Below are 22,114 nucleotides of genomic sequence, written 5' to 3'. Positions count from 1 at the left end.
GGATTACAGAATCCTATTGGGGAAAAAAAAAAAAAAACCAACCCAAGAAACTGGCAAATTTATTATCTGGGATCCTGTTGGAGATTTGGGCCAGGAGGAAGGAGTAGAAAGTATTTGGCACTAGATGTGACACTGCTTCCTTCTGTGGAGTTTTCTGCTGAGAGACAGGCCTGGATGGCAGAGGTTTAGTCTCTGTGCTTTGTCTGCGTAGCTACAATGAGGCTGTAGTTCTGCTGGTTTATTTATAATGCACATGTCACTGTTTTAGTCTGCCCATGAATAAATTGTATGACTCGCAAAAGGTGATATAGCGGACAGAGAGATTTTAGTTAAGGTAAATTACCCTATGCTATAGAGCAGTATTTAAAAATGGGCTTTAATCTCACCTTCCTCTTTAGCCAAAAAAAAAAAAAAAAACCCCAAAAAACTCTAATAGCTATTGGTAACAAAGCTAAAAGATCTATCGTATTTGTAGTTTCCTTTCCTAGTTGTCCTTTCTGAAAATACTGGTCCTTGTTGAAGTGTGTTCCACTAAGTATGCAGCATTTAAAGTTAACTTTTTGTAGCAAGAAACTGTTTTTTTCTGAGGAATTCCCGCAGAATTTCCCCTCTGATCACTTTCTTCATTTTTTCACCAAAGGTTGTAATTAACCCCCTGCTGTGTCTGTAGTGGGTGAGGTCTGGGTATACCCATCCCAGAGTATTAACCTGCAAGACCGATCTAGGGAACAGGATCCTCAAGAGCTAACTGCTGCTTCTTGGTTTCTCTTTGTGGTGTTGTAGACAGCTCGTTTCTTATACGAGAAGGAAGAAAACCAAGTTCAAAAATGTTATTTCTGTTCCTGAAGTAGAATCTTCTGAAAAGAAGCCATCCATGAGCAATGCTTCCACCTTGTTTGACTTGGACTGAGCAGGAGTTAGTGATTCAGTCTCACTGGGACAGTCAGCTGCAAACTCAGAACTGGCTCCCTACTTGGAAGCTGAGCAGCATTCCCTGTTTTTCTTCTATAGATGTCTAACCTTCTGGCTTGTGTTGTGGTCATGGATCAGGAAATTAATGTAGATTCTAGGGTCCTGACTTGTGGCTTATGTGAGCCGGTACCAAGCGTTGCTGACTTTGGCAGTACGTGGAGGAACATGCTTTGCAGAAGGGGGAAGCCAGAGCAAAGTGGATGAGACAGGATGATCAGCTCGAGGCTTGTGCCGTATTGGGATGTATGTGGTATGTAGAAGACAAGGAAAATTACACAGTGCTGATGTGGTCTACTTTGGGGATACCTCTTTGCCTTCCAGGAAAAAAAAAAAAAAGGCAATTTTGTCATTCTCTTGTACTGCAAGGGAAGGGCATGTATCATTAAAGTGAAGAGTCAGTGTTCTTTGAGAGAACAATATATTCATTCACTTCAATCCGTGGACCTTTTGGTTAAATTTGAGTAATTTCTTCTAGTTCCTCACAGTCCTGGCAGCCAGGAGTGCATGTGTGCATTGAAGAGATAAATGAGCAATAGACCTGTTTCTGAGAAGTGGGTCTTCAAGACAAACTGATGTTAAGCCCTATTATAGAAGACAAGTAGCTGGAGTTGGCATCTCATTGTCTGTTCCAGCTTTGCATTGTTTGTATGAATATGGTGCTGCGAGAGACCAGCAGGGATTTCCCCTCTGCTGGGATCCAGAAAGTGAATACTACTGAGAGGAGTTGGGTTGTGGCTGGAAAAGCCACTAGCTGGGCAGGGCAGGCAGGGTGGGAGGCAGACTGTAAAAGCAGAAGTGGTGGTGGGCGAATTTTCCTCCAAGTCAGATCACTAGCTTGGCTTACACACCAAGGTCCGAAGTATTAACCCGCTATTTCCCAGTCAGATGGAGGCTTCTGGAGAAGGACTGTCTCAGGAGCTCTGTTCACCCCTCGTGCTGAGCCTCCCTTGCTGAAGCTGGCAGCCATGGGAGGGGGGGGGAGCTTCATCTGCCTCTAACATGCAGCAGTGGCCTCTCTGGGGCCATGTGCTCCCTTCCCAGATGTGCTCAGCCTGTCTGGGTTTTGCTTTTGTTACTCTGAGTGAAGAGCAGAAGGAAGCCAGGAGAAGGTTGTCTTTTAAACCAGTGAGCTGCTGCTCCCAGAGTGAGTGAGCAGCTTCCCCCCAGCTAAACCCCTGCCACCATTTCAGGTCACCTACTTGCATTGTCATGCTGTGGGACAGAGTAGCCAGGGCTGATCCTTACCCTGTCCCACATCCCTCTTCAGCCCCAGAACCACTTTGAGCCTCAGACCTGGCCTGCTTTGAGCTCCAGCGTCACTCAGGATCAGACACAAAGCTGTGCAGTATGTGAGGGAGTAGGAAAAGTCAAAGAGGGGAGGAAGAACAGATGGTGATAACCAGGCTTGTTCTCCAGAGGTTGAGAACTATCTTGAGGACCATATAGACTCTGAATGCTTGTACTGATAGACTCAAGAAATCCTGAAGGCTGAATGTGATCTTCAGCTTTTCATGTGTTGCCAGATGCAGGAGAGGAGGACTTAAACCCAAGCTCCAGGTTAGTGTGTTCTGTACAAAGCACTTACAGTACAAAAGTGTGCTGCAGCTGGCATATCTGTGCAAGTGATTGTCTTCCTGCTCCTGAAATGGGACAGCGTTTGGGAGAAGGAAGAGGTCCTCCCTGTTTAAAGAAAGAGCAGTGAAGCAGAGGAGTGAAGAGGAGGAAGATCCTTCCACCTCTTGGTTTGCAGGTCTCTGAAGAATGGGTTATAAAGTATTCTAAACTGCAGGCAAAAACAGGGCTTAAGGAAGCTTTTACAGTTCTGACTTCTTCACCTTCCTGAAAGCAAACCCATGGTAAGTTGGGATATTCAGTATGTGTTGAGAAAAAAACTCCAAGTTTTCAGAAAAGAACATGGCAAAGAGTTTAGTCAGTTCATCATATACATTCTTCTGTATTTAGTGAACTCAGACTTGGCTACTTTATCCTAAAACCATTTTTTTTGGAAACAGTTAAACAAACTGAAAGTTGCAGCTGTATTTACTTGACTATTGCCTTATTAGCCTCTTATCACATATGTTGTTATATTAGTAATAACTCCTGCCTGCAAACCGTTGTGCGACAGGCAAGTTTATCGCCTTTTCCCAAGAAACTCTATTCACAGGGGAGTAGGGAATTTCTCATTCCTTGGCATTCTGGCGTCTGAATTCTGCTGCTTATACTGTAACTAATTTTTAAAGTTTAAAAAATATTCCCTCCCATATCTGAAAAATTACTTATTTTAGGATCTTATGTACTTAAATGAAAAGGCAACATTTGTATCTATGAAAAGTATTGATGTGTAGCTAGAGGACTGCAGAGATCCATTAGAAAGGTGATGTAGTGGGGATCACCCTATCAGCCCTATGTTTACCACAGAGAGGAGAGGATGGTAGAGCTAATGAAAAGAGAGATGGTAGGCATGGGAGGAAAGACCACCTGCAAACAGGCACGTGAAAGGCCTAGTTTCAGTTCCCAGTTTTCTCCTTGTTTTTCAGCAATGATGTAGGTACTTATCCAGTGAAACCTCTGGGTGCTTCGCCTGCAAAATGACTCTTTCAGCTGGAGTTGTAAACTGACCTTTTGCATTTTGCACCAACTCCGTGTCCTTTATTGTGTGGGTACCCAACAACAAACTGTGCTAGCTGCTCCTAATTCCGAATATAAAACTGGATGTGCCAGTACCTTGAACAAAATCACATCTTAGACTGCTCAAGTTGGACATGGAATAAAAGGCTTCCTAGAATTTAGAAGATGGTCTTGCAAATCTTTTCTTAATTGATCTGTGAAGTGATACTTTGGCAAAACTAATTATGTTACCAAGGGATGGCAACTGATGTTACAGATATAAGTTTGCTTATACATGAGGCAAGATGCTTGTGTGGGTGGGTGTCCTAGTTCTAAGGGGAAATACTAAAGACCAGATTTTGATGCTCTGCTGTTTATGGGGCAGAATGACAAAATAGTGACCAGCGTGAGAAGAAATAACGTTGTCTTTGTGCTATGGTATTGCTGAATTGCGGAGCGTGTTCTCTTGTGATTCCATAGTATATTATAATCCACAGCTACATATATAAAATGCACAGAAACTACATAAAAGTGGGATGTGATGTATCCTTAATTTGCAATGTTTGATACTGCATAATTTTTTTAATTGGCTACTTAAGACATGCATTTTTATGCCTGTGCTATAATTTAATTGTTGGTGGCTTTTAGTTTTTTCCTAATCAGTGGGAGAAGAAACTATTTTCTTCTGCTCGTTATGCCATGCCATTTAAAAGTATGTGTTATTCATTATATTTTCAGGTTCAGAGTAAACAAGAGAAGAAACCTGGAACTTCATCCCCTGTCCCTTTGAACTCTGTAGTTACCCCTTGCACTCTTCTGCCTGTGCATAAAGCCACCAGCAGTACCCCGTTGTCGATAAACATTCCACGTTTCTACTTCCCTAAAGGACTTCCGAATGTCTGCACTAATCATGAAGATATCATTGCCAGGATTGAAGAAGCCTTTACAGAGTTTGAAGATGAGAAAGCAAACATCTGTGAAATGGGAAAAATAGCTAAGGTAACTATTCTCTAGGTTTCTTATTTTTTTGGGAGAAGGACTTAGTCTAAAAATAAAGTATCTCACAACTGTTCTTATTTTTAGTGAAAAAAAGAAGCAACATCCTTTTGCTCTGAGTGTTTTTGTTTAGATTAAGAAAATAGTAAACAAAAATGAGCTCAGTTTGCTGAGGTCACACCTGATGTGTTTGCTCTTTCTTGCTTTGATTTGCAAAATGGTTCTTTCAGATTTCTTATCAAATACAAATTGCATTTTTGTTGCTTGAGAAAGCAATTTCCAACCCCCGCTGCCTTGGACACAGAAGAGCAAAATGCTTAGTCAACCCTCAGCCACTGTGATGCATACGTTCAATATCCATAATGCAGGTGTCAGCAGACTTGGAGTTGTTACAGTCTGCTAATGAGTTGCTGGCTTCAGGGAACAAAACACAGCACTTGTGTGGGAGCACGATGCAGATGGGTGGTTCTATTTTCTTCTCCTTCGACCATGGTTTTCAGTAATGCTGATATAAAACTAGCAGTTGTCAGACACATTTCATATGTTCAGTTTGCCCTGAAAGCATCGTTGGCACTGTAGATGGAGCAATGATGTTTTGTTCAGGAGGAGCACTTTATTTCCATGAAGGAAGACTTTTCTGAGAGGAGAGGCTAGGTTGGTTTTTTGTTTGTTTCTTTTTAGAGGAATCAAGTGGCATCATTTGTAAACCTTCTCTGAAAACTTAAACAGACCAAAAAAAAAAGGTTTGAAATTTATTTTTATTAAAGGATAGGCAACTCTGTGTTGGCCTGTCATGTTCAGACTGGTAAGAGCAGAGGGGTGGTGTAAAAGAATCATAGAGTCATAGAATCATTCAGCTTGGAAAAGACCTCAAGGATCATCAAGTCCAACCGTCAACCCCAAACCACCCAACCCACTAACCCATGTCCCCAAGCACCACATCCACACGTTTCTGGAACCCCTCCAGGGATGGTGACTCCACCACTGCCCTGGGCAGCCTGTTCCAATGCCTGAGCACTCTTGCAGTGAAGACATGTTTTCTAATATCCAGCCTAAACCTCCCCTGGTGCAACTTGAGGCCGTTTCCTCTTGTCCCATCACTTGTTCCTTCAGAGCAGAGCCCAGCACCCCCCTCCCTGCACCCTCCTTTCAGGCAGCTGTAGAGAGTGATGAGGTCTCCTCTCAGCCTCCTCTTCTCCAGACTGAACGCCCCCAGAGAGACCCCTGCCTTTCTGTGTGGCCTCCAGATCCGTCTCTATGTGGATGTGCTCTGTGCCATTTAGCAAGGCTTGCTTCTGTTCTCTGGGATTGTCAAAAATGGTGCCAGTTTTGGGGCTCTGAAATAAATGTGGGAGAACCCGCTACACAAAGACAGTGGAAAGCAAATGTTCTTGGAGCAGCTGAACAGCTGTAGAAGTACAGTCGCCTGGCAGAGGGATGGCTAAATCTGAAAGCAGTTCTTATGCTGATTGGGGTTCCCAAAGAATCATGCAGGCCCAGCCAAAAAGTTGAGAATGGATTTGAGGGATAGTCTTCCTTAATAGAAGAGGTGAAAGAGGCTTTGTGGGAAAAGCAGAAGGAAGTGATGCCTCAACTACTTCTTCAAAATGTTCCTCCTTCCATGTGGTGTGATATCTGCTTACCTGTGCCTGGCCTCGGTCGGCTGCGCTCCCTCCAGGGCCTGTGTTTTGCAGATGCTCTGATACGTTGGGTGGAGTCCCTCAGGGGACTGGAAGGATCTTTGTGGTGAAGAGGAGGTGTCCTGAAGGTGTCAGCAGCTGTTTTGAAGCCTGCTTTCTGAGGCATTAGAGAGTACAGAATGCTTGAGCTTTCGCTGACAGACGTTCCAAAGGCTAGCAGCTCTGCAGAGGCTGGTTAAACAGTTGGGCTCAGGGAGTCCTTTTGCTGGACTCGGCCTCTCCCCACTTGTGCTTTCGTTTTTTGTTATCCTGCAAAGATCTAGCAGTGACGGGACAATGGGCCGTTCTAGGTCCCTGAAAACCATGGGATGGGAATCATTTTACCTTCAGGCATTTAATCATTAATTGACTGTAACTAGAACTGAAGTCCACTGGGCTGTCAATGGGAGGTCAGTCCATACAGCGGATGGGTCGTCCTTTCCTAAGGCAGCTCAGGGAGGTCGCTGGTGTGAGTGCTGTTCTGGAAGGAGATGCCTATCTCTCCCCACTTTGCAGGGAATCTTGCTAAACAATTCAGTTAAAGACAGACCTTAAAAGCTTGATTGTCTCTGATCCTTTTCCTGTCCTGATAGGGCGTTTTTCTCAGCTACGCAAAAAGGCAAATGATGAAATAGGAAGTTACTGGTGGAATCTGAACCTTAGCATCTGAATTGTTTTTTGACTAACCTGTGTGCCATTACTGCTTTATTTCCCTTATGTGAAAGTCTCAGTGGTGAGTTTGGTGTGTAAACAAGCAGGCTCTTCTTGTGACGGCTGTTGTATTCCTCTTTGTTCTGGTGTCTCCTTACAGATATGTGGCTGCCCACTCTACTGGAAAGCACCTATGTTCAACGCCTCAGGAGGAGAAAGGACAGGATGTGTATCGGTACACTCATTTGTATCTATGTGGAGAAAGTGAGTATAGCAAATGCAAAATTCTCTTTCTGGAACGAGAACAGCCTGCTGTAGAACTCTCTTTTTTTTCTTCTTTTCTTCCAACAGACTTTTCAAATCATTGTCCCTTCTTTAGAAGAAAATAAATGGCTTTAAAATCTCCATCAGTTTAAGTTTCCTTCCCCAAAACTCCCTGAACACTTGTTTCCATGCTGCATCCACAAACTTTGAAGCGATTGTAAAGATGATGAGATGTTTTGGTCTGGTTGGCATATAAAATATATTAACACACTCCCTAAAAATGTGTCAGCCTTTCATGAGGTAGCTGGTAGATGGCAGTGGATTTTCGATGTATTTGTCCGAGGCCTTATTGCTGCTACACTAGTGCACTAAGCGAGTGCCAGTTGGGTGTGGGGAGAGGAGGCGTGTCATAGTGTTATAGGACAGGAAGCAGGGATGTAAAATAAAAAAAGCATCATGCAAGTAGATACTCTAGGAGGGTTAGTAGTTATTACCTTCCTCAGGTACGCTGTATAACAAATCTGTGGGGTTTGACAGTCAGTTCCCCATACCATTGTCAAAGCTTCTTTGTGAAATCGAGAGCTCTTAATATATTGTGCTTGGAGTCAGAGGTGTGAGATGGAACAGACTTGCTCTTTTGCCTAATCTTTTTCCCTCCAGGGTGATTCAGGCTTTAGTCTACCTTGTGAAACACCTGAACAACGTCTCCATCTCATATCCAGAGAGATTTCTAACTTTTGGCTTAATGATTCCTCTTCAGATTCTTGAATTAGCCTTTAACCCTGAGTTCCCAAAGAATTTCCTGTGATAATATTGTCCAAACAGCTTCTAGTTACCCTGGCAAAAATGCAAAAATATTTCTTGACACAGACAACATTTTTTTTCTCTCCTTAGGTTCCTCCAATTACTCCTAATTAATCCCTTGTGTGTGATACCGCATATTTTCACTCCTCTGACTTTCACATCTTTCAGATATTTGCAGTCTGTGGTCATGCTGCTCTTCTGTGTTCTTTTAACCACACCATTTCCAAGCCAAGTTTTGTATGCTTTTCTCATTGTAATAGCTCTTTTAGAAAGATTTCCCCCCCCTCCCCTTCTTTCCCTCTGACAGTTGCAAAATTTTTTCTGGAAACATGATGGACAGAAATAAATTTAGTGTTCCTGGTAAAGTTAGACTACAGCTATCTGAACACAGCCATAATTTTAAAACAGGTACCTTTAATTGCGAAAGACTATTTTCAAGCATCTTAGGTGCTGACCTGACTTTTCAAAATGCTACATGCTCACTGATCTCATTTGAAGTAGATAGGAATTGCTGGGTATGGAATACTTCTGAAAATCAGATCTTTTTGTTTGTTGCTAAAACCTGGCTTTGAGATTCATCTTTATGTGCCTGTTTTGTTTGGTTTTGTTTGGTTTTTTTTTTTTTTTTTAAAGCTAAGACATTAGCAGCACTTTTCTGCAGCTGATTTAGAATGTATCTGTTAGTTGACAACTCACATGATGTGAATGTCCAGCTAACAGGATTGCTTATGAGCCACTACATCTTTTTTCTCCCCTCCCTCCTGAAGATTTCTTTTAAAAAAAACCTTTTTCTGTAAAGCCTTCTTTTGGTAAAGAGTGATGAGGCCAGAATTAGCAGCAAGCCAGTTACAGTGTGATCTCTGCAGGGAAACTACTGGAGTTTCAGTCCTCTGCTTCAGTATAAGTTCATCCACTTTCAGGAGAGGAGGGGGGTGAATAGTAAATAGTAATTACCAGTTTGAATAGTAATATGAGTAATATTTACTCATAGTAAGTAATTAACTGTGCATTTGTATTTTCACAGTTATTAAAGAACACAGGGTAATTTTCTGAGTAATTTATTGTTCCCCTTATACTATATGAAGAACTTAGTGTTTGATATATCCAGATGTTCTCTTCTGTTACAGGTATTCAGTAGTGATTTGGTAAATATCCATGGAATTTCCATTTTCATGAATATTTCTCTTCAGTGTGAATTAAGTGATTATGATACCTTTGACCAGCGTAGTATTTCATATCAGAAAGCAGAGACAAAAGTTGGTGTCATAGATGCAAACTGTCAGCCTAAAGCACGAGCTGACATGCTTCTCTAGATACTCGGTCCTACTAATTCTGTCATTAGGCTGTTCTCCGTGACTTCAGTGTGCAGCAGCCAGCCGTGCCATAATTAACAAGGGACGCTCTCTTTTTCCTTTCTGGGGGGTGATTTTTCTGGTTGAAAATTTAGTCACTGTCGTTTACAATATTTCAGGATATTGCCAAAGGATTAAATTAGGGAACATGTCTGTTACGGCATCCCATCAGGTTAATCCTGTTGGCTTCAGGTGACATCAGTGAGTGTGCAGCATTCCGAAAAGTCAGGTTACTTACCAAGGTGCTGTGGGATCAGTGAACAGTCTTCAGTAAGAAACTTTGTTTACCCCAGCAATGTTAACGTGACCAAAAGCTCTACTGGGTGGAAGTACGTTGGTGCTGCTGAAATATGTTGAAGAAAATTAGTGCTGATAGTCTGAGGTCAACTTTGCATAATTCACAGTGTAGATGTATTGTGTGGCACGTGATAAGGCGCTTCGTAATCGTGAAGTTTGTGATTGTCCTGTGAGGTACAAAGTGGTTGGAGTAACTCTTCATCTCTCTCGCAGAGTCCTGCGTAACTGCCATGATGACGCATCCAGATTCACCTACCTTTTAGCGAAGCCTAGCTGTGACTACCTAGAACAGGAGGACTTCATCCCACTGCTTCAGGTACCTGCAGCAGCTCAGCAGGGAATGGATGGGGAGAGAGCTCTGTGTTCATTTTGTAACTTATTTACTTTTGTGTCTTTAAATGTTTACCAAGGACATACAGACCTTTGGTTTGAACAGCACCTGGGTGGGATTTATTTGGATGTGAAATAGAAATAAGCATCTCAAGTGGACGGTTTTGCATAAGTGCCGACCACCTACCTATCTTGCTAAAGGCGCTGAGGATTGCTAAAGCTTTATTTAGTCTCTTGTGTCTTGTTAGGATTTGTATTTATCAGTGCCTGGTGACCAGCCTGAAATTTGCCCCATTTCTCTAGGTGCTAATTGGGGAAAAATGCATGGCGCTTTTGATACTCAAACACAACATAAAAGCTTATTAGAAAAGTTGTAAAAGTTGCTTGACAAGACAATTATAATTTAATTTGTCTACAAGACTACCAGATACAACATCACATGGAAATCTTTGCAAAAAAAACTTTGCCGTTCCAGTTGTTCTGTATGTGCATCTAAACCTACCAGTACACAAGTCTCGCTGCTGGTTTTTTCCCTAATATTTAGGCTAAATCTGTGCATCCTGATTTCATTTCTTTCTTTTCCTTTTATTCACATGTGGTATTTTTAACAAAGCAATGTATCGTTCTTTAATTATTTGTGGCCATTTAGGCAGGCTTTAAATAGGTTTAGGCTTTCTTTGTAGTTTCTCTATAAATCAGGTCCATCTGCTCCTCTGATCATCTGTTGATACTTTTCCTGAGCTTTTCCACATATCCCTAGATTTCTCACAGTGTGTTGCCCTCTGTGCAAAATCTCTGTGGAGAGGCTTTGTTGGCAAAAGATTTTTGTGTCTGTGCTAGATGTTTCGATGTCTCAAACCAAACTGGGACTGCGATGAGTAAATTTTCTCATGTTCTTTCTCACCTTTTCTCCACTGGGCACATTGCCTTTCCTGATTGATAGCAGCTCTGCTTTTTAATTCCTGATGCCATCAAAGGCATGTACAATCTTGTTTGTCAGTCACCCAGAGACTGGCAACATTACACCATATTACACCATCGTCTTAAGACACCAAGTTAGACTGGCCCAGACCTGGTCATATCACACCCCTCAGGGCACTGCCTGCTCTATCCCTTTGCCATGTGATGGTATAGACAAAGCAAAACTTTGAACACTTTGGGAATTTTTTTTTTTTTTTTTTAAGGGTAGAGGAGTCAGACATGTAGAAATCACACAAACATTGATTCATTCAGGATCTGATCTGGTTCATTCAGGATCTGAGCAGTTTCTCCACGTTTTGGTCATGCATTTCTTGGTGGATTTGGCATCATGACCAGTGTTTGGCTTACAAAAAGCTGATCTTGAGAAAGAGGCATCTCCACAGGTAGTTCAGGTAAATTTTGGAAAAGCACTGATCATCTGTATACGTTCTGAGGCTCACAAGAGCTTTCATTGTTGTGAAGGACATAAAAGGCAACTTTGTCAACCTTTCAAAGAATGTTTATTTCTGACTCTTACATCTAATAAATGTTAATATCTTCAATGAAGACAGAAAAAAAATATTGGAGAGGAGATAGATAGTTGCATGGTCAACTAATTTTTTTTTCTCATTCAGTGAACATGAGTTTTCATCTACTCACTAACTCTCTTCCTTTGTTTTTCTGTCCTTAAGTAAATCAAAATGGCCCAACAGGTGCGTATTGCCAGAAAATGTATTCTGCTTATAATTCTAGAAGGCTCACTTTATAGATAAAGAGATGTGATTTCAATTTGATTGTTAATGCTGCAAATACAGTTTCAAAAGTAAGCAAAAGTATTGGCTTGTAAACCCAGTAACTTCTAAACACTAAAAGGAGAAGAAAATCTATTTCATTTTATTTGGTCTTGTCTTGCAGGATGTGGTGGAAACACATCCTGGCCTGACGTTCCTGAAGGATGCTCCGGAGTTCCATTCCCGGTATATTACAACGGTAGGCTGGCTCCTTTGATCTCCTGTGACATCGCTGTACCAACCTTCCCTTTGTGATTTGTCTCTGTTCTCATCAGCAAATCCTTCAGCTATTAAAAAAAAAATAGGTGGTTTTAATGTTACTAGCAATGAGTTAAAATAACTACTAGTAGTTAAGAACTACTTCCAAAGGAAAAATTAATCTGCCTGTGTGTGCAAGAGGTTATTTGAAAGGTTAATAATCATTCTTTCTGGTCTTGAGCAAATATATAAAAACCTTTTTTGGGGGGGGCCTTTAATCCTCATGAAGGAAAATGAGAAGTCCTTCTCTGGTCTTTGACAACTGCTGAGTTACCCCTAATTCTGCTGGGCTGCAGAGACATGGAAGGCTGTATGTTTGAAGATTTCTGTCACTTGGGCATGGAGAATCCATGGTACAAAGCATCCATTGCTCACAGGAGTCTCCTGTCCAGCTCTTCTGCCTCTCATTCCTGACAGAAAGCCCACCTACTCTCTGAGCTTTTGTGACTACTGTTTGTTGTTGGGTTTTGTTCTGTAGCTTTGTTCCAACTTTGCAGTAACAGTTAGACTGGTGCTTTACCTGAAGGACTTTGTACTTTTTTTAAGCCTTTAGCTTGTCTCACGTTGGGTATGAATCTGAATAAAAGGTATAAATGTTAGGATGTTTTATCTCTGCGGTGGTAAGAAAGTCAAATAATGACAGACCTGATGGGAGCTGTATCCCAACAGGGCTAAAGAGCTTAAAGTTTTTCCTGTTTGCTTGCCAGAGTCTGCATGGGGGCCAGCTGCACTGCATGATGGCAGCTGAGAGATTTCTGGCAGACAGGCTTGTTCCTTTCCTGGAGGGAGCAGATGGCAGAAAGGCACTGTTGCTCTGGGCAAACCCTGAACTGTCATACTAATATTTTTATGAAAAATACATAACAAGAATCCATGTTAAATGTTTAGATGCACTTGAACATGATGGTGAACATCAGTGTATTATCAACGTATTTAGTCTGCGTGGAGCAAGGCAAGAGATGTGTGAAGCACAATAACTGGCCAGAGTGGGTATAACAGTGACCAGGGAATTATGGAGACACTGTGGCACCTGCACCCTGGTATTTGGTGTTTAAAGTACATGGAGGGGTGAGAGCTGAAAGTTTTAAGGTTGCACTAGCATCGGTTTCTGACTGAGCTATCAGCCAGTTGCTCTTTCCTGGTGAGTGGGTCAAGGTACAATGTGTGGTTGTCCTCGTGCTGGCTGTTGGGTGGCGACAAAGGCAGTTCTGTGCATCTGCCTTTCCAGGTTCCTCTTCTCAAGTCACATGCTGTTCCTGTATTTTTCAGGGTCTAAGGGAAAGCATAAAGGCAAGAAACAAATGTCTCTGTAGAGTAATCCCCCAAATGATCACCCTTGGTGTCCCAAAGCAGCAATTGCTGCAGTGTCTGGACCGCGTTGGAGCATGGTGTGTGTTCTGGTCTGAGAGACCAGCTGTGTGAAGCTGAGGTTCCACTTCAAGATAAGTGAAGTGCAGGCTCCTACTAAAAAGGGCAACACCTTTTCCTTCCTTTTTCCTTTTCCACAGCTTCACTTGCGCCTGGGCAAGGTCCTGTGTGACCACCATAAAGCAGTCACAGAACTGGACCCTTCATCAGTCCATGAAGCTCCTCAGTGCTGCTTGTTTCAGCTTGTGTCCCCACTGTGCCTTGCTACTGCAGTCTGAGCCTTTAGGCACCCTTGCTTGCAATGCTCTGGCAGAGGTGGCTTCCCAGGCTTGCTCCCAGGCAGCCAGGAAACAGCAATGCTGGTGGTTGAGGCACATCTCACAAAGCTGCGCTGTCCCTCCCAGGCTCCCCATGCTGGCAGGACAATGCTGTTCTGGGTGTCTCTGGCGACAGAGAGGTTCCTCCTGAGCTCAGTGTTTGGCCGTGGCCAGATCGCTCACTTGGAGCAGGATCAGGACACTGGGAGACCGACTGAGTTGGGTTGGGTTGTTCCCATCTGGAGTGGCAGTAGGTGGCCCACTGCAGCAGTGGCTCTCCTTTCTGACACCAGGAGTTCCTATTTCTCACAGCTCCTTTCACAGTCAGTTTGGTACTTCTCTCTCTTTTAATGTTACAAAATTTAGTATTTCTACCAGGAGGTAATGAAGGAAACCTCTTTGTCCTTGGATCTTGAGACTACTTGGATCCTTTTGATCCCTTCAAGGTAGAGTGCCTTATACCTACTCACAGTGACAGAATGCTGTATTTGCTGCCAGCGCCAGAATTACACTGTAGTTTTGTGTTACAGATGAGGGCCATAAGGAGACACTTTTGTGTTCCTTGCTGGATAGAGCATCACTTGATTGAAATCACCTGGAGAGTAACCTAACAGTCTAGTATGGGTAAGATGTGTATGCGTGTTTCACTTTTTTTTTTTTTTGCCTATCTCCTCACCTTTTAGAGGTGTCTTTTGGATACAATAGGCTGTACTTTAATCTGTTTCAGTATTTGTGAGCTGTTGTATTACCAGTATACAGAACTACTTGTGTTTCTTTCAACAGAGACCAACTTCTGACGCTGGTGAAGATGATGCAGAATGTCATGTGGCACTTATTGTAAAAGCTTTAAAATGTGTCTTCTCCCACAATGTTCAAACAAGGCTGCGAGTTAGCACTGCACGCTGTTGTTGAAAAGCTGAGTCAACTAAGAACAACTTGGCAAAACATCTTGCTTGTTGAAAAATGCTTCAGCTTATGCAGTATTATCAATGTGAATGTGTAAGGGGAGGATGGCCTACAGGGTTTAATAAAGCTTTTTGGGTTTTTCCAGAAATGCCATTGCTTTTATCCTTCTATGGGAAGATTGGGCAAAGGTCTAGGATTGACCCATCAATGGGTTGGGTCCTGGAGGTAGATTACTTGAGGATAATGAGCAAATAGGAAGGGGCTCCCCCTTCCAAAGGCTCATGTCCTGCATTCAGAATAAATATTCCTCCATGCTGGGAATCATGAAGCCAGTTATTGCTTTCAGTAAGGCATAACTGACAAGTGTGGCTTGGATGCTGCAAATCATCTCCGGCTGTGTGTAATTATGTTCTAGGATGTTTCCCAAATGCTTTTTTTGATGACTTGGTTTTCACAACATGGAAAGGAATTATGAGTATTGGCATTTTATACTGATGTATCCACTATGTGCTATCCATTGACACTGGACCATTATTTGAATAATAAAGCCTGCACTGAGTGACTGGTCGGGGTAAAAGAGATGAGAAGAGATCCCGTTTTACCTCTGAACGCCTTATTTTTACAGCTAGGTGAGGAGAGAGCAGATGAAACATCTTTATCAATATGGTCTGATAGAGGAACAGTTTCTTACATGTCAAACAAGGATATTTTATCACCCTGCAGGCAGAGGAAAAGGGGGGTCCTTTTTCTGATTCTTGGGATAGTTATTTTTGAGTCCTTGGGCCAGTGTGAAAACCCTGTATCTTTAAGAATCGCTACAGTTGTCAGGTGTGATAATGGGTGATGTATGAGGTGAGACCTACTTCAATCTCTGACCTGTTGTGCGATCGGGAAGCAAAGGCCAAACAAAGTCCAAAAATAGAGTCCAGAATGGTAGCGGCTGCCAGAGGCATTAAAAAAGAAACAAACATACAGCTTCTTCATTGTGCTTAGGACCAGAAAAGATCATTGTGATTACCTAGTCTGACCTCTTGCATTACACAGGCCATAGAACATTGCCTGGTGTTTATTTAGGACTGATTTTTTGTTGTTTGTTTCTTTGTTTATTTTTAATTGAATTGACACACAACTCAAGACAGGCATCTATCCTAGATTGAAGTCTGGAATGATAAAGAGCCTGCAGTGTTCATTTGGGAGCTGTCCTCCTGGTTAATCAGTGGCAGTGTAAGAAAAAAAAAAAGTGCACTCACCAGTCTGAATTAGGCTGGTTTCAGTTTCCAGTTACCTATTTCATGGGAGACAAAAAGTCCACATCTCCCCCTGTAGGCTTTTAAGGACCAGGATAGCCCCCAATGTGTCTCGTTCAGCTAAGCTGAATGTATTATTTCTCCCTTTTCAGGATACATTTTGAGTCCTCAAAGCATACTTGTTGCTCTCAAAATTATCTGTGCTTGACAGCACTGACTGTCTCACCAATCTGTGTATCCAAAGCAGACTTAGCAACAGTCTCGTACTTGGTTCCAGATCTGTTCTGGACTAAGAACCAGCCTTTGTGTGACTGAGTAGAAGCATGGCCCCACTGAAAGCTAGTTCCACCTAACAAACCCATCCCATTTGTTAACAAGATTAATCCCTATAATGTCCACATTGTTGTGTGAAGTTAATTTTCACGTTGGAATAGCATACACTATTAAGGTTTACCAGAATTCCAGGATAATATGAGGTAATAATATAGGTTTGGTTGACAAGAATTATATTCCATAGATTTCAGTGCTGGTACTCGGATTAATTATATTTCTGATTTCTCTTGTTGAAGATGTTTTCCCCTGTTATGTGTTTATTCTTACATGGGCTTGATCACACACTTGCGTTTTCCTGACTTTGTGATATTTGACAAGCTAGTAAGGAGCAGATGAGGAAGGGCTCAGCTTGCTTTTTTAGGTACTTGGGAGTCCTCGGTCTCATGCGCTGAACTGTTTCTCCTGGGTTCTCAGAAGTCTGTGCATTCCCCCCCATGCTTTTTACTCACTTTCACCAGATGCAGATCAGTAAAGGAGATGGATGAGATGAACGCTTACCTAAGATAAGTGCAGACAGATAATCCCTGTTGCTTACTTCCAGTGGAGCCACCAAGAGGATGAGACATTGTTATAAACACAATGGGTCAGACATCAGTTGTGGCTTTCATTTACATGTTCTATTTCCTCTTCAAAAGTCCTGTGTTGTTCTTTTTTCTGAAGAACAGAACATTATTTCAGCTGCGATCCATGCAAGTTCTGCTGCCTAAAGCCTGAAAAACTCCATTTCAGAGTGATTTGCCAGCACCTTGAACATACTCCCTGATGTAAATAGTCCACCTGCATGCTCAAAGATGTGAATTAAGAGCAGTGAAAATATCTGCATAGTAGAAATGGATAACATTGTTTCAGAAACAAACATTACTGATTGCATACTGAATTAAGGATAGTAGTATCTACAAAAAAGATCACAAACCAGTTTCCAAAAGAGAAGTCCCCTTAGGATGAGTGAATAAACAAAATGAAGTTACTGCATTTAAACTCCCAAAGTGGTATATTTCAGAAGTTGATTTCAAGAGCACTGTTCATGTGTTGCAGGTTATACAGAGAATATTCTACACAGTCAATCGATCCTGGTCTGGGAAGATCACTCTAACAGAGCTGAGGAAAAGCAACTTCTTGCAAGTATGTTGGTTTTTTCCTGAACAAGATGTAGAATGCATCATACCTTTGTTCCTAGAGCTGTGTCCTGTATAGCGAGGGAAGCCAGATGCTCAGGGCCAGGAGAGTGCTGGAGCTAGTGGAGGAGTTGTGTCTCAGTTGAGATGAGAGAAGACCAGGGACCAAGTAGCCCAGAGTGCACTGATGGAAGGTTGAGGGGCGACTGTGCCCCCGCTCTGAAGCTGCAGTGGGCAGAGTGGCTCTTGGCTCCTGATCTAGCTAAAGAGGGAGGGAAGCAAGACACAGCAGTGCACCTACGTTAAGTGGCTCATTGAGCAGCCAAGAAGAGCTGGTGCATTGCCTACAATATGCAGTGGGTAGGACAGCCAATTTCCTGGCTCCCAGCCAGCAGTCGGCCCACTGAGAGTTGGTCAGGCATGTTGTGCTGCCCAGCTGCTAGACTGTGCATCTCAGGAGCCGATTCCCACTTCTGCAGTAGGCATCTTCAGAAAGGTTAATGAACGAAGCTTAGTTCTGGTTACAGTCCCTGCGATCTATCCTTATGTTGGGCAGAGGCTTCAGGGTTTGGACCGCTGTTCCCTGTATATTTTGCCCAAAAGCACCAGGTTAAAACTGTCTAAGGCTGCTTAATTCCAGCCCAACCTAAAAAGCAGGAAAGTCTTTAGGCTGAAAGGTCAGGGACTTGGCTAAAGCGTGAGACTTCCCTACTGCCTCCTGGTCTCTCTTCCAGATGTAGTGTGCTGTCCTCCTTAAACCTCAAGCATGGATTCATGCTCCTCCTGCCCCACTCATCATACCAGCTAATGAAAAAAATCACTGCTCACTTGGATTGTCTCAGGCCCATCCAAGCCCTCTGATCCCAGTTCCTTCCTAACCTCTGGTATAAACAAATCCTCCCAAGTTATCCTGTCACTCATTTTCTCCCTTTATACGCTCTCCCCGTTTTTCTCCGTGCATATCTACTCTGCCTTTCATCTCCTGCAGAAGGGAGGTTCAGCTCTGGAACCATAATTTTGCTTGGGCAGCTCTTTGCTCCATGTGTAAATGGCATATTTTGGCACGAGCTATAAAAGAAAAAAATAGCTATTGAAAAACTTCCTCAAGTGGTTATCATCTGCACAGAAATGGAGTGACCCACGAAGCATCTGAAGAGGCTGGTGAGTGATTGATCAGAGGTTTTTAGACTTGAGTGTCAGGGAGTCAGAACAGCACGGGTCTGGCAGTGCCATCCTGTTGCCTCGCCTGAAACTGCACTGAACCTGGTGGCTAGCAGGATGCGGGAGATTTGCTGAGACTCATCTGAGTTCCCAGGACATGGAGATGACTGAAAGTTGACATTGAGCTATCAGTGTCTATGTACAGCACAGCATCTGGCTTTGTGGTTGTGGATAGAAGGGCTGCTAAGGCTGTCTGCTTAGAGAGACAGTTCTGGCATAGCTTTTTGGCTGTGTGTCACCCCCTCTTTTCTGAGAGGCGGTGAGGGCAGGGGAGCACAGGCCCATAGCTCACTCAAGTCTGTTAGCCTTTTCACATTCCTGCAGCCAGCGTTTATGAGACTGAAAAGGCTGTCTGTGGCCTCAGCACTCAGAGAAAGGCAAGGTGGAGGTGTGATACCTTCCTGTCGCTGGGAAGGACAGAGTGGGTGTGAACTGGGAGTGAAACAAGGACATTGTCACTAAATGTTTTCTAACAAGAAACGTTAACAGATGGTTGGAAGTCTCTCTAAGCCTCCCAGTTAAACCAGACTAATTCCTGTCAGCAACAGCCCAGGAAAATCCCTGTGATTGGTTTGATCTGCTTGGGATCCATTCTTCCTTCCCCACTCCAGGTGTGAGTGTGGAGCAAGACTTGCTTTTGCCCTTTGGGAGCCAGGCAAGGATGTGTGATGTGTAAGGATATATCTCAGTTCCTGCAGAGAACTGTGGACTTGCTATGGTAAAGGGCTCCAGGGGTCTCTGGTGGGGGTCAGAGATGTTTCACCAATAATGGATCCCAGATGAGACAGTGGTGGTCTTGTTTCCCTGCCTCACCCTTCGCTCTAGTTGAACAGAAATTGTTCACAGGAGTGGCAGAAGTATTGTGCACATATATGCTAACGAGGACAGCCAAGGCAGATGCTCTGTAATTGCCTCTTAAGGAATGCAGCAACGCGGTCTCTTACAGTGGAGAAAGGCTGCATTTCGGATTAGCTCTCAGGGCTGTGCTCACCCAGCTTCCACAGAGGCTGGAGGACTTCAGCTGCCGAACTGCCTCTTTCTCTAGATTTAACTTCTCACGTTATTTGTACTCTTTCAGACTCTTGCTCTCTTGGAAGAAGAGGATGACATAAATCAGATCACAGATTATTTCTCCTATGAGCACTTCTATGTTATATACTGTAAATTTTGGGAGCTGGACACTGACCATGATCTTTACATCAGCCAGAAGGATCTGGCTCGGTACAGTGATCAAGGTATGCTGCCTGCACGCTTGGTGGGATGGAGGGGGGTTGCTGAAAATAGAGTGTTCCCACTAAGGAGTAAAGGCTAGCTTTAATTTGATACCTCAAAAAAAACCCAAATGGAGCCATCTGTCTCTTACACGAATGCTGATTTACAGAGCCAGTTGTAGGGGCTTAGACACAGAGAAATGCAGTGCACACTGTTTTCTGCATGAGTAGCTGGGGAGGGAGCTTCTGTTTGTGCGTGGATCACTGCCAGGAGGACAGGCTAACATAGTGTCTCAAAACTTGCTTTTGCTAAGGGTTTTGCAGAAACTTGGAAGTAAGGACAAGAAGGACAGGCCTATGTGAACTTCAAAGGTTGCTGAAGTGCAATCTCGTTATGCATGAGAGAACTCCAGAGTCCAGTGAAGCCTGGTGAATTTCTGTTTGCCGATGCACTCTGGAGAACGTCTCTTGAATTCAGTGTGGAACTCCTTTCCACAAGTTGAGCAGATGCTATGAGTTTTCCAAGGTTCAAGGACTGTGGATAAATTAATGGAATATAAATCCACAAAGGGCTAGAAAATCCAACGGCCCTTGTTCTGTATGCTTATACTAGATCAAGGCACTCAGATTGTCTGTTTTTAGGATTATCCATGTTCTGAGAGCATGATATGCCCCTGTGCTTACCTGTTAGGACTCAGGACGTAATGTCTTTGACAAAAGCCTGAGTTATTGACTAGCATGTTTAATCCTGAAAACAAAGCGTTTTGGACTCCTCTGTGTGGTTGCTGCACTTTTTGAGAAAGTAGGTCTGGGACAGACAATCAGATTTGGGGAAATGGGGTGTTTGGGCACAATGTGTGGCTGGAGGTGGCAGGAAAGCCACCCAGAGCACTGGGTGCTGGGGAGTTAAAGATAGAGGGGGTGCTGTGGGCAGGGTGAAGGGGAGAAGCCATGGGTGCAGTGGTACAGCAGCCTGTCTGCACTGTGCCAAGGGGATCTGAGGGCTGGTGCAGGTGGGGTCTGCCTGGCTGGCGTGTCGGAAGTGTGCCAGGACTACAGAAATGATGGAGCACGTGTCGAAGGACCCGAGGTGGGGGTCTAAAGGAAGCGTGTCAGCAGCTTGGGAGGGTGAGGTAAGTGCAAATCCCGCTCAAGACTGGTCCTTGCTGCTTGGCTGGCATCTCTCTGCCATAGCAATCTATCCCACATGTTTCCTGGCTGGCGAAGCCCTCCCACTCACCTAAAATAATGCTTGGTTTTCATTGTCCTTCCCTGCAGCAGGATTGCCACAGGTTGTGCTCTGCTATGAAGTGTTTTGTAGGGATTTGATGTGTGATTTTCACTTGGTAGCTGAACTTCTTTTGCAATACTCACTGAAATTGTCTCCTATCAGCAGGATTTGCTTGTACAGCAAAGTAGGAGTATACTGCCTGTGTCCAAGAATCCAGATCCCATACAGTTGCCACATTTGTGGAGAATTATGGTGTTTGGGAGGATAGAAAGGCACACACACTGGGAGAATCATCTCTGGTTTTTACAAAATGCTGCTAAACAGAGACCAGTCAAGTGGCTTGACAGGCAGTGTAGATGGAGCTTTCTTTTAGGAACGGGAAACTGCTTTCTGTGAATTCAGCATAAACAACTGATGGTGGTTATTCCTGTGACCTGTAGCTTCATTTTCTCCATGTTTTCTTTGTTTCCAGCTTTATCAAACAGGATTATCGAGCGAATATTCAGCGGCGCTGTGGTGAGGTGAGGAACAGCATACTGGTTGGGGATAGAAGTGAAGGGAATTTGTGTCAGGCTGATTAGAAATGCAAGATACTCTCAAAAATCCCCACTGGTCAGAATGGTTTCCAACATGGTGCTCCAGTTGGAGCTGCCTGAAAAAGGAGTGAGACTTCTGGGTATCTTAAGAAAACAAATTTAAAAATCTCATAGGATGACCACTTACAGACCTCATTGTAGAACAAGCTGGGCATAGCCGGAGGGAACATGTGTTTTGTGCCCCACAGTGGCACAGGGATAGCTGGAGAACACTGCTTTGAAGTCTCTGAAAAGTAAAACAGGAGGGGATGTGGTAGAGCTGCAGCTCTGCAGTGACAGCAAGGCAGCAAGTGCTGTGCCTGTGGGGAAGGGCACGAGGACTGGTGCTGGGGAGCACAAGGAGTACAGGCTAAATGGGTGACAGTGCCCCATTTTCTATCACCTATGATTTGGGGCTTTTAGAAAATATGTTTGATAACATCCTGAGTATTTAGGAGCCTGGTGTTTTGTTGTGTGTTTTGTTTTTTTTTTCCTCTCATGTGTCTTCCAGAGGCAATGAAGTTCAAAAGGAAGGCCGCATGAGTTATGCTGATTTTGTGTGGCTCCTGATTTCAGAGGAAGACAAAAGGAGTGCTACAAGGTCTGACTGATTTCTGTGTCTTAGTAAA

General features: G+C 43.4%; 1 protein-coding gene across 2 annotated transcripts in view; it reads left to right on the top strand.

Annotated features, from left to right (window-relative positions):
- PPP2R3A (protein phosphatase 2, regulatory subunit B'', alpha) overlaps nt 1-22,114 on the top strand; it is a 42,588-nt gene that overhangs the window by 12,454 nt on the left and 8,020 nt on the right. For both annotated transcript variants that reach the window (XM_010078592.1, XM_010078594.1), the window contains exons 2-9: nt 4,318-4,578; nt 7,066-7,169; nt 9,836-9,938; nt 11,828-11,902; nt 17,168-17,254; nt 19,547-19,703; nt 21,383-21,431; nt 21,997-22,086. In XM_010078592.1, coding sequence (XP_010076894.1) covers nt 4,318-4,578; nt 7,066-7,169; nt 9,836-9,938; nt 11,828-11,902; nt 17,168-17,254; nt 19,547-19,703; nt 21,383-21,431; nt 21,997-22,086 — 926 coding nt within the window. The remainder of the gene's footprint in view (nt 1-4,317; nt 4,579-7,065; nt 7,170-9,835; nt 9,939-11,827; nt 11,903-17,167; nt 17,255-19,546; nt 19,704-21,382; nt 21,432-21,996; nt 22,087-22,114) is intronic.

This window comes from Pterocles gutturalis, unplaced genomic scaffold (assembly GCF_000699245.1).
Source record: "Pterocles gutturalis isolate BGI_N339 unplaced genomic scaffold, ASM69924v1 scaffold8478, whole genome shotgun sequence".
In the NCBI taxonomy this organism is placed as follows: domain Eukaryota; kingdom Metazoa; phylum Chordata; class Aves; order Pterocliformes; family Pteroclidae; genus Pterocles; species Pterocles gutturalis.
Note: the sequence above shows the minus strand (reverse complement) of the source record. Positions and strands in the feature narration are given on the sequence as shown.